Genomic DNA, 12496 nt, shown 5'->3' on the forward strand with positions numbered 1-12496 from the left:
GATTTTTCCTGAGTTTTCATGTTATAAGATGCTATCATTATTCTTAAGTATACTGACACCAGGCAGTATGTTTTTAGCATGCCTGTATTTTTAAGCATGTAAGGCCAGGTGATTAAGGTGCTGAAGTAGATTAAAGTGACTCATTTCAAATTCTATTACCTTTACAAAAACAAGGTTAAATTTTCATTTTTATCTTTTCATGTCAATAATTCCAGATTAAAGTTCATAGTCAAGCATATTGCCTTGATTTCAATCTTAAAATTTGAAAGTTCAAATACCTCTAAGAAGAAGTTGAAAATTAAGTTGATTAGTAAAAAAAAAAGTGGAGAACTCTGGGCTTATAATTATTTTATAAACTGTCAAGTAGCATTATTTAAATAAAAACAAGTTTCAATAGAGAAAATTTTATGGTAATCTAATTTAGGGAAGGACTAAATTTTTTGTTCATGATAATCACTGCTTTTGAATTTAGTAATAATTTTTATATCTGATAAAATTAATATTTTAAATAAAAGATTATTTACCCTTTCTACTGCATATATAGTGGTCAGAGTCAGTTTCACAGCAAACAACCGAAAGAAACATGAAATTTAAAATGTTTGATTTCTGATATCTTTGCAGTTAGCCAGAATGAGATATCATAAAGATATCATAATGTGGGACAGAAAGAAATGCTTGTTAGTTAAGTACTGTATTAATTGTATTACATTTAACACCATCCAGGTGAAGAATTTATTAAAAGTAAAATAGCACAAGCAAACAAGACAAAAATGTGTAGGGAAAACATAAAACTGGAGAAACAAATTACCCCAGTTTCTCTATATTTCCAGTACAAAATACGCTGTTTAATTACTTATTGTTATTAATGCTATATTGCAAGAGACAGTGTAACAAATATAAGAACTGATAAAATATCACACATTTGATATATATTAAATATCTGAATATATCATTTCCATAGGTATTTCAATATAGTTAAATGAATGTTAAAAATATTAATGAGAAACTGAAATGTTACAAGTCTGTAGTGGAATTAAAGTCCATAAACCACCAACCACCATATAAAGAAAGGAAAAGAAAAACTTAGAATGGGAAATAGTGTTATAGAAAGAAATGCAGTTCTGTATCAATGGCAAGCGTATTTTTTACCCCACTCAGTATCATGCATTCTTTTGGTGCTGTGTTAGAACACAGTGACTGTTTGTAAAGTTGGTTACAGTCAACTAACAAGACTAAGATTTAAATATGTCGTTAATTCAGTTAACTTCTTACAGTATGAAAGGAAAGTTACAACATGCAACTCTTTTTCAATACATTGACAGTGTATTTTACGAAATTATTTTAAAAAACATACATAAAATAAGCACAAAAAGCATTGTATATATTTCAAATCCTGAGCATTTACTTGGGATTTTTTTCCTCCCCCAATTTTTTATTTTAAATATTGCTTCAGAACACGATATATAATTTTGTATTTTCTGAAAGCTACAAGTTAATTTTAAAGAATTTATTATCTCTAAAATAATTGAATGCATTATATGATTTACTCAGATTTAATTTCTTTGATCAAGGATCATATTTCCTATCTTTAAAATTTTAAAGTTTTAAGTCTGAGTGCTTAGTGATAGCAGAGATGTACTAAAATAGGGTTAATTTATTTGCTGAGTTAACATTCTCTATTCATTTGAAATAAGATCAAAAGATGTGCAAAAGTTTTGCTTTAGATTAAAAAACCCAGCAAAACACAAAACATTGCTACTAATAGTATTTCAACATAATGTGTGTTCAGCTCTTTCTTCAGGCTTTTTGCTAAAATATTCCATTGCAAGAATTACAAACATAGTGCAAGACAAAGTCTGTAAGATCTCTTTCATCTACTGACATCCATTTTAAGCAGGACTTAAAAGTAAATGAAAACAAAAACACATCTAAAATATATATGAAAGAATTTCAATATATTTCTTGACCATTTACCAACTCTTCCTCCTGACTGTCCTTTCCTTTATTCCCTCAAAATAAAAATTTGTATTCATTCAAACATTTAAAACATGGATTCCATTGATTAAATTAGAGATAAAGGGGAAAATGAACAAGGAAATTTCCATGAATTCACTTGAAAAAAACCCATCAACTGACATTATGACTTAGTTAATAATTTGGGGGGAGCCTATTTTCTCAGAAGATTCATTAAGTTAGCTATCATGACTAATATTTGGTGACCCAAGTTTCTAATTGAAGTTCTGCATGAAGGCTGACTTCGTTTCAACTGACCAAAAGTATGTTGTTAAGAATCTATCAAATGACAGTTTTGATAATTTGGCAAGGTCTGTGAAATGGGTGCTTCAATAAATTGCTTATTTTAATATTTTCTATTGTAAAGCACCATAGCGAGAGCTGCTCATAGTAATTCTTATGGCAAAATCTTTTTCATTTTAATAATGTAGCTCAATAAGAATTATGAAAATGCCTATTATCCTTAATTAATAATTTCTAGAAATAAGAGATTTCATATACTCACCCCTTTATCGCCTCTTGTTTTAGAATTGAATTTCACTGTTTTTAATCGGGCTCGTTCTTTCTTCTCAACCCTGTCAAAGTACACAATATTATATTTTAGGTATACCAAAAACATCTAAGGATCTAACTACAAATCATTAGAACTGATACTTTGATATGGGGCATTTTCATATTCTAAAACCTATGAAAGTAATCTAGGTTTGCATCCTAAAATTAATTAAAACTTCTGAAAAATGAAATATAAGGCTCATTTTATTATGAAAAAAACTTTGTGAAGTATGAAAATACAGTACATATATGTGTACTTATATATGCACTCAACTCCATAATTATTCTGAAATTATTATAAGGCACCACTTCTGAGTTTAGTAATTTTCCAGGTTTTGTTCTTTTGTTTATTAGGTTGGCATGGAACACATATGCTAAAAAGTAAACATGCGAGAGAGAAAGCAAATGGGGCAAAACGTCAGCAATTGGTGAAAGTAGGTGAAGGATATGTGGGTGTTCCTTGTATTATTCTTGCATTTCTCTTGTACTTATTTTTCTATATCTCTAAAAATTAAAAAATAAAAAGGTGACAAATAAAAAAAAATTAAGCTTAACTCCAATAATATATTTGTGTAAATATATAAAGTTACCATTTATAGTGTACGAAATAGTTTTAAAGTATTTTTGGAAGGATATACAAGAACTGGTAACCTTAGTTATCCCTATGAAGGTGAATGGTTGCCTGGGGAACAAGGTTAAGAGTTTGCATAGCTTTCAGATCTTCTGAATTTTGAATCTTGTTAAAGTATTACCTATTCAAAAATGCCTATGAATTAATGCATTTTCTTTATTTTTTAAATTTATTATGTAGCTATATAGTTTTACTATGGGATAGTAAAAAAAAAAAAAACTTTTAACAGTCATGGATTTAGAACTTGTATTTCTTATTATTCCAGAGCAATCCTGAAGATCCATAACATGAATAATAATTTATAATTTTGCTTAGACATTGAGGGCACTGCAAAACTAACATTTAGTGAGTGAACATTTACAACTCAAAATGGCTTTGCTTTCTAATCATTATCTTATTCACTCGATAGCTGAGTGACTTAAATTGTGTTTATTTGTAAATACTGTTCCTGAAAGAAAGCTAAGCATTGTAGGAACTACAATTTCTTGTGCTATTATCAGAAGTAGTCTAAGAAAGAGTTCTATTTAAGAAAATATACGTTTTAAATACATTCAAGAATGAAATAGCATAATTATTTGTGATTTCATACTGTATTTTATGGGAGAAAAATCATATTCTATAATGTTACTCATGAATTTGGGGATTTGGAGTAATCCTAAGATATAGCTCTTATATCACTTATGGCTTTAAAAACCAATCTTATAAAATTTTTATAGAAAATGAAAAAAAATCTCTTTTCACCTAAGTCAGCTGTATTTCTCATTTGTTGCAGGCATATATAAAAAAAGCCTTTGCAAGATTAGGAGGCTCCAAGGGGTAAGATAATTTTTATAAACTCTGTTCTTGATATTTAAGATGTGAGGTTTTTACTGACTGAACGAGACACAGAGAAAACATTTCTGAATTTGAAGGAGACTATATTACATTCCACGAAAAAAGTAATGCTGAGGGCTACATTACTAAAAGAGGAGTTGCCACCAAATATAAGATCTAATCAAATAGCTGGATCTTGCTAAATATAAATCTAGACAACAACAGACATAAATTCCAAAACCGTAACTACAAATCTTTGTAATACTTTAATATTCTACTCTTCAACTTCTACTAACACATATGTAAGTGTATATAGGTAGAAGTCTAAAATAGGTATATGATTTGGCATAATTATTAATTTTAGAGGCTTTACAAAACAAGTATAAATCCAACTCATAAGAAAAAAAGACAAGTTTATAACATCATAAGCTTGACCTAAAGTGAATTAACCAGCTATAATAAACATTAATGTCTCATTAATAATTTTTGCTGGCTATCTTAAAACCTAGAAAAAGATTTGCCTGAATCAGATCTCATAAATAAACTACTTTGGGGGAATAATAATATCCCCCTTTTCCACAAAAGTAGAGACATTTAACTGCATTTCATAGATTTTAGAGGGGTTTTGCTAAGCTGGGATCATTCTTTTTAAAGACAATCTGCACTTAAACACTTTTGCCACTAGATGGTAAGTATGCACCAATGAATCACTACAATAAATGGTTAAAAGTTGAGGAAAGACAGTGAATGTATTGATAGTTCTAAATTAAGCAAGAAAAGAGAGATGTGAAGCATATTACCAGATATTTCTAAATATTCTGCATTTATTTACAATGCTTTCATTTTTTTCTAGGACTAAACGAGGTAATTCATATAATCAACAAAAGCCCTGAAAATTTAGGTTTTATCATCACTTACATGGGAAAACTACAGAGGCATTTATTTCCCTCTCCCTCCACTGACAAGAGATATATGGCAGTGACTTAAAATACACTTATTTTGTTTTTAGCAACTAGTACTTGAGCTTTAGAGAAATTTCTGTCTGGGAGCATTGTATACTCTAGTTATGTTATAGGTTACAGTATAAATTGAATAAAAATTAAATGGTTATAGAACATGATATGAAAAATCAAGTGTAAAATCATCATGTCAATAAAAGAAATTTAAAGGATGAGTATTTACTTGTTTATAAAGCTCGACTTTCAAGTGGTAAGGCTGTAACAGATTTATATTTACCTGCGTTTACTGGGAATCACCCCAACTTCATCACTCTCACCGTCTGGTGTAACCTGCCTGGCTTGCCACCATTCATCATCAGAAGCATTAATAACATGGAGGATATCTCCAAACTTGAAGTTCAATCCCTGACTGGGAAGGCCACTATCCTTAGTCTTGTCATAATCAAAAAGAGCTCTAGAAAGAAGAAAAAGTCCATTATTTATTACAATGATGTTATAATATTAAACACAGGATTCTGAAAGTGTTTTAATTTGGGTATATAATTAAATGGTATACGACAGTAGGCAAAATAATGCCAAGCTCAATTTTGTACTATATACAAGAAGACAATGAGACAAAAAAAAAAAAAAAGAAAATTAACTTTGTTAATAGTTTATTAGGTATACTACCTTATTTCTCTCAGTATTGTATAAGAAATTCTAAAAATGCTTTTAGTACAATTCAGTAGCAATCTATATTGAATTCCAAAATGAAGACAAATCTAGAGAGTTGCTCTAAATTAATAAACAAAAGTAAATATTAAGAGATTCTCTTCTCCTTTGACTAGACACACTTGGAAAAACCCTATATCAACAGAGTGATTATTTTGCCAGTTAATTATTCCTTTCATTTGTTCACAAAACTAGAGTTAATAGGGTAACAATGATGAAAACTAACTACAGATGACTTTAACAGCTGCCAAATATTTTGGAAAAAATATTGTATTAATGTAGTAATTGAAAATGTTAAAAATATTTTTAAATTGGATAAAAAGAAAATATTGTTTCCTATTTGACTAATTAACATACAATACTTAACAAATTAAATTCTTATATCCAAAGAAGCTCTGTTTGAAAAGGAGTCCAACAATTACATTTATAACACAATTTATTTATTCTTTTGTTCTAATGTGGCAACTGGAAATTAAGATACAGATCGTATTCTTTTTCATGCTACCCAATGTTTAAGAACCTTTCTCTTGAAATAAAACTGAAAAAGGGTGGAATTATTTGATGACTACATGAATAAACTAATTAATGTGAGGATATCTTTAAATGTTTAGTGACTTTTGTTTTCAGTTTTGTTTTCAAATGTGTTCTTCCAAGGTTTTTTCAGGGAAACAGGTGGGACCAAAAGTGGGAAGGCTTAAACATATATTAAAATGTATATAATATATTGGGTTTTATCCAAAGGAAGAATTGTACAGCAGAAAAATAAAGATTACAAATAATATAAATGCCAACTCATTACTTCAACCAATATATTCTGAACTCTAAGGTAGTGTTTTCTACTGGAAAAATATAGCTAACTTCTAATAATACAAAGGTTTGATATAGTCAGTCACTTATTATTTATTTAAAAAGGTAATAAAGTAGATATGGCAAAGATAAAGATGACAAAGATGATGAGGATACAAATAAACATAACATAAAATAGAAAATAAAGTACGTTAAGTAGAACAAATGCCGAAAGATTCATAAAAGAGAAAATGTTACATTGTAACACTTATCATAAATTAATCTTTTGAATTATAAAAGTAATATAACTATATAATTGATGAGCAATGGAGAAAAGAAATCACTCCAACCTCTACTCACTATGCTAGCATTTAGGCTTTGTCTTTCAATATATTTGATTCATTAGAAAAAGGAACCCATGGAATACTTATGTGAGTTACTGATCATCAGAGTATAATGAACACTATTAATCTACTATCCAACGAAAGATTATATACAAAACTTTTATCAGTAATTCATGTTTACTTATATATTTTTTTCCCTTGATCCTGATTCCCTCAGACTAAGAGTAAAGCATTATTAGAAGGTAACCACCATTTTGAATATAGTGTTTATTATTTCCTTGTCCCTTACCCTTTTTTTTCTGTTGGTTTGGTTTTATCGCATATATGTGAATGACTAAGTAATTATGTACATTTTTACTTGTTTCAGAGCTTTATAAATAGTATCATACTGCATGTTGCCATTTGTAGCCTTGATTTTTTTTATTTTTTACTTTTTATTTAAATACATTTACTAAAAAGAACCGTAAGACTTCTGGCAAGACTGGTTACATGTATCTATTTCTTCTCCATCCAGAAACTCACTTAAAGTGACAAAAAAAAGAGAGACAAATACAAAAGAGAAATGACAACAGGAGAATTGTTCCCAATTCCATAGAAGACAAAAGATTTAGTCTCTGGAGAAATTAAATTTGAAAAGCTCTGGAATATGATAGGGAAGTGGAAGATGCTGGGCTGAAAATAGATGGATTAATAAATCTGCAACACTGAAACTAAAAACTAGTAACCTGGTTTATACTGTAGGCAAGAAATCAAGGATTCTTCTTTAGAGATATTTAATGACATCAAAGAAAGAATGACATGGGGAGCAAGAGGGTAATGAAAAAGTCAATTACCTTCCAGTTAAATTCACCAGCTTCAGTCTCTATTGATAAGACTAGAAAAGTCATTAAACATTTAAAGATATCCTCACACATAAAAAACTAAAGGAAATAAAACCCAAGAAAACAAGCAGACTAGAAAAAAGGAATACAGAGAAAGTAGAGAATTCAAGAAGCAGAAGAAAACGTTAGAGAAACATGAGATATTATGTCCACAAAAATAAAGATGACCCCCCCCAATCCCAATCAAATAACAAGGGGTCCTTGGAAAATAAAGTATGTTAACCTTCTACAATCCCCAAGTTCTCTATTAAGAAGAAGGCAAAATAAAGTCATTTTCAGACATGCTAAGACTCAAAGAGTACCTCCTACACAACTTTTCTCAGGAATTTACTTGAGGATGTACTCTGGCAAAATAAAAGTAAATTGAGAAAGAAGAAAATGTGGAATCTAGGAAACAGACTGACACAGTACAGAACTAAAAGGATTAGGATAATGGCAAAGGCAAGTCCCATGTGAGAACTATACAACAAGTCTAGAGAGCAACTAGTTCGTCCAGATTGGAGGAGAAAGATGGGGGAAAAAATAACCCCAAAAACAAAAAACACCTGAATTGATAAGACCATATGTATGACTATATGTATCATCATATGAAAAACTATATAGAGAGGTTACTGGAAGATAAAGGAAGACACGTAGTAATCTAAGTACATGGAAAATTAAGCAAATGAAAATGAGACAATTTTTAAGTCTAGGAAAAATGAAGCGTTGCAGAAGAAAATAAATGTAGTCATAATATACTGTTTGAGTAATGACAGATATTACTTAGTCACACGACTCTAAATACTATTAATTTTCTTAATGGTGACAGAACTATGTTTGAATTGAGAAGAGGCAGAATGAGTGGTTTGGTATGGGAAAGTTCTCTCTATCAAGGCAGTTAGTCTATAACGTTCAAAGTTGGTAAATTAGAAAACAACAGTATATGTATATTATTTATAAATTTGGAGGTAAAGACATGGGAGTTTGCTAGGAAAATGTAGAATGACTGTTTCTATCAAATGAAATTTGATAGACTGTTGGGAGGTCACACTTATTTTTCATTGTAAGGCTTTTGACAATATAACTTGTAAAAATAAAATATTCTCTAAAAATAAAAAATTAGTAACAAAAAGTGGAGATGACTCAGTAAATGCACCTAAAACAAATATAACCTAATGTTTTGATTTTTATGTGTATTTAATAAATCATATATTAAAAGTAACAGTTGTTCATTATACTAAAATTAGAAAATATAGATAAGAAAATGAAAAAAAAGGAGAGTTTAAACAAAAACCCATTTTCCCACTTTTTATGAATACCTATATATAAAATACTTCTAATAACTTTGGAACAAAAGTGTTTAATAAATATTGCAAGAATTAGTGAAAGGAGAAGAAAATTTTATACATTTAGGATTCCCAGATCGTAGGTAGGGCAGAAGGAATGAAAGTGGTAGAAATAGAACAAGAGAAAAAAGTGAGAAAAGTTTCCTTTTATTATGTCTTATAAAATAAATGCTTTAAGACAATAAGTCATATCATATGTAAACTACAGACTATATGTTTATGCGTACAGATGTATTTATACATATACAAACATATATGAGATACACGTCTATTTTAGGTAACATATATCATCTTTCACCAGAAGAATAAAACATGTTAGCAATAGGCTTCCCAAGAGAATCCAAAGAAATGAGAATATTTATGAAGAATGATATAGATCACTTGTAACAAACACCTAAAGTTAAAATAATAGTAAAGCACTCAGTTAAAGCTCTACTACAAAAAGTATATAGAATAAGTATACAAATAAATAGAATATCTGTATTGTCTTATTAGCCAATGAAATGAAAAAGAATTTATATATTAATGGTATCTAATATTATATTTATGCTGTTACATTAATCTTATGTTATAGAAAAATAATACGTTTGTATTCTCCCAAGTGTTTAAAATGAATGTAGAAATTTCATGAATCTGTACTCTTTACTCAGGCAATTCACATTTTAAGCTATTATTTACATATGTTCTCTTTGCTATTTTGAAAATTGACATGGTAATTAAATGTTACACAAATGGAGAATTATTCTATTATAAAAGAATACAGGTAAATATAAGTGTTGAATGATATGACGCACCAAGCTGCAACAGTGATTCAGTAAAATATCAACTTGATAAATTTCTAGTCTACATATAGCCTTTCTTTTTCATACCATTATTATTCAAGGGGTCGTATAATTTCCATTAATCCAATTATAATAATTTCCAACTCTTGAAAGACATATTTTAGGAAACCAATTATAAAAAAAACATTTCTTGGTTTGCAATATCTATAGTAAAACTAAGTCAGTCATAGTGAAAAACCTGAAAGAACTGAATGCATAAATAAGGACTGTCATAATTAAAAGTAAAAAAATTTACCTGACATAGAGGGATCGTTTCTGGCTAGTTCGAAGAGAACCTGATCCTGAACTAATGCTACTATTCATCATCTGCTCCCGTAAGTCATGTATTTTGGCTTCGAAACGACTGTATTCTGATGGAAGAAAAAGAGAAATGAATTTATATTTTATATTCTAAAAAGTTACTTAAGGTATTAAATATGTAAGCTGTTCTATAAGTGTAATTGATTAAATGTGGTTAGAACCTTAAGAGAGTAATCTGTATTAGATTTTGCCCAATATGCAAATTTCAAAAAAAAAAAAAATTAATAATCCTTTAAATGTACCATAAATTATTATTGGTTGAATTAGAATTTTCTCACATGCTATTTTAAAGTTCATATCACATTTAATCAATTAAGACAATTTCCATGCATCAAATAGCAGTATCTAATCTTATATTACTAATTTGACTATACATTAAAAAAATTAAAAATCAGGATTGCGATTTTTATATTTAAAAAAAGAAACCTATAATAATTTAAAATAGATGCTTTGTTTACTTTTTCCTTGTGAGGATATGAGTCAATCTTATATTCTTAAATCAGAATTTTTGCAGGGTCAATACATCTGGGGAAATACGCCTTAAAAAACTAATGAATGAAATTAAATTTACTTTGACACATTTTATAATTTATAAATTTTCAAAATGCCCAAATAAGACACAAAAGCAGTCTGAGGTAACATTTTATTTAAGATATTCTTATATGAAAAAGTATGATTTTGAAGATGGACTATTTTAAACTATATCATATTAAAAACTACTAAATCTATTAATAACAAAAACCTTAAGCACTTTTTCAAAAACACTGCAATTACATGGTTATACACATTTACACCATTATCTCTATTTATAATAAATATATTATTTTACAATTAGGTCAGATCCCATCAGATTTTCTCATAAAACCAGTCTTGTAGCAAGAGCAAACAACTTGTCTGAGCATTTCTATAGTTGAAGAAGACAGAGTCAAAAGTCAGCATGATTATTGTTGAGATACTCTTCCTTTCACTACAGTAACCTAGTTTGTTTTATGGATACTGAAATTAATTGATTTTGATTCATCAAAAAACTCAAACATTTCAAAGTTCACATTAACATGTAATATTCTTTTATTGTCCTTTAAAATATAATAGAAAATTTAAAGTATAAACATTAGTAGATTGATTAGTATAACATATCCACTACAATTTAACAATTATCAACTAACTCATGTCAAATCTTTAGTCTGTATAGACACAGCTAAGATACAGACAGACTGATGGATGACGATATAGATAAAAATATAAAGTGAATCATGAGTTTATACTGGTTCTTCTAATTAAAAATTAGGACCATTAGGTTTTCAATCCTTTTTATCATGTCTGTATGTACTTTCTTGCATATGAAGAATCCTGGTTCTCAAGACACTGGGGATAACAGAATTAGAGTACTGCATAAGTGTTAATGCTGTCAACTAGATATACACAATATACATTTATGTTCATTTGTTCTTTTTTATTTCCAACTTCAATTTTTAGAAGTTGCTTTTTAAATTTTTCATTGTTTTTATAGGTAGTTAAATAGTTTCAAAGTCAAATCTGTAAGACACGGATATTAAAAAAGATATCTAGCTTCTATTCCTTTTTCCTACCTACTCTGTCCTGGTCATTATATGTAAACATTTAAAGAAAGATTTATTCTTCCACTTTAAAAATATAAGCAGATACATACGTACATGCAAATATATTTTATGGATTCTATATTATTTTCATATATGTATATAATTATGCATATACAATTGTGTGCACATACACACACAAACATATATGTATTGCTTCTCTTTCTTAAATAAACAATAACATATACATTTTTCTAAGTTATTTTACTTAATAATTACAGTAATAGTCTTACTGTAGTAATAGGGCACTCCATAGTTGCATATACAGATGTTCTTCATTCTTTTTTTAAATAGCTATATAGTTCTTTTATTTTTAACCTTTATCTGTTTCTTAAAACAAAATACTGTTAATGGTTAGACTTTGCCTTATTAGCAAATCTGAAAATTGTTTTAACAATGTAGGTGAGTAAACTTTTGATACAAACTGAAGTTGTTTGATCTTAGTTCTACTCATACTGTTTTATGTTTATATATATTCAAGACTGTTATATAAATAGTCTGTGGCAGATTATATTTCCAAAGATGCCTGCACTCTGTATGTTCTTGTACTGTGTAACCTTACCAATTCTCCATCAAGAGGCAAATTTAATCTCTCTCCTTGTATTTGGGCTGGTCTTATCATTTACTTATAAGCAAGTGAACGTGGTAGAAATGATCATATGTGACTTTCAATGTTAAAAGAGGCTGTGAAACTTTTGCCTGGTTCTTTTGGGATGCTTGTTC

General features: G+C 28.7%; 1 protein-coding gene across 3 annotated transcripts in view; it reads right to left on the reverse strand.

The window, feature by feature from the left end:
- The window catches only part of DLG1 (discs large MAGUK scaffold protein 1), a 146325-nt gene that overhangs the window by 29351 nt on the left and 104478 nt on the right, over window positions 1–12496 (reverse strand). For all 3 annotated transcript variants that reach the window (XM_011381188.2, XM_011381178.2, XM_023525622.1), the window contains 3 exons: window positions 10093–10207; window positions 5246–5422; window positions 2519–2588 (listed from right to left, as the gene is read on the reverse strand). In XM_011381188.2, the coding sequence (XP_011379490.1) occupies window positions 2519–2588; window positions 5246–5422; window positions 10093–10207 (362 nt within the window). The remainder of the gene's footprint in view (window positions 1–2518; window positions 2589–5245; window positions 5423–10092; window positions 10208–12496) is intronic.

The sequence above is a fragment of the Pteropus vampyrus genome, unplaced genomic scaffold (genome assembly GCF_000151845.1).
Source record: "Pteropus vampyrus isolate Shadow unplaced genomic scaffold, Pvam_2.0 Scaffold14, whole genome shotgun sequence".
Lineage (NCBI taxonomy): Eukaryota > Metazoa > Chordata > Mammalia > Chiroptera > Pteropodidae > Pteropus > Pteropus vampyrus.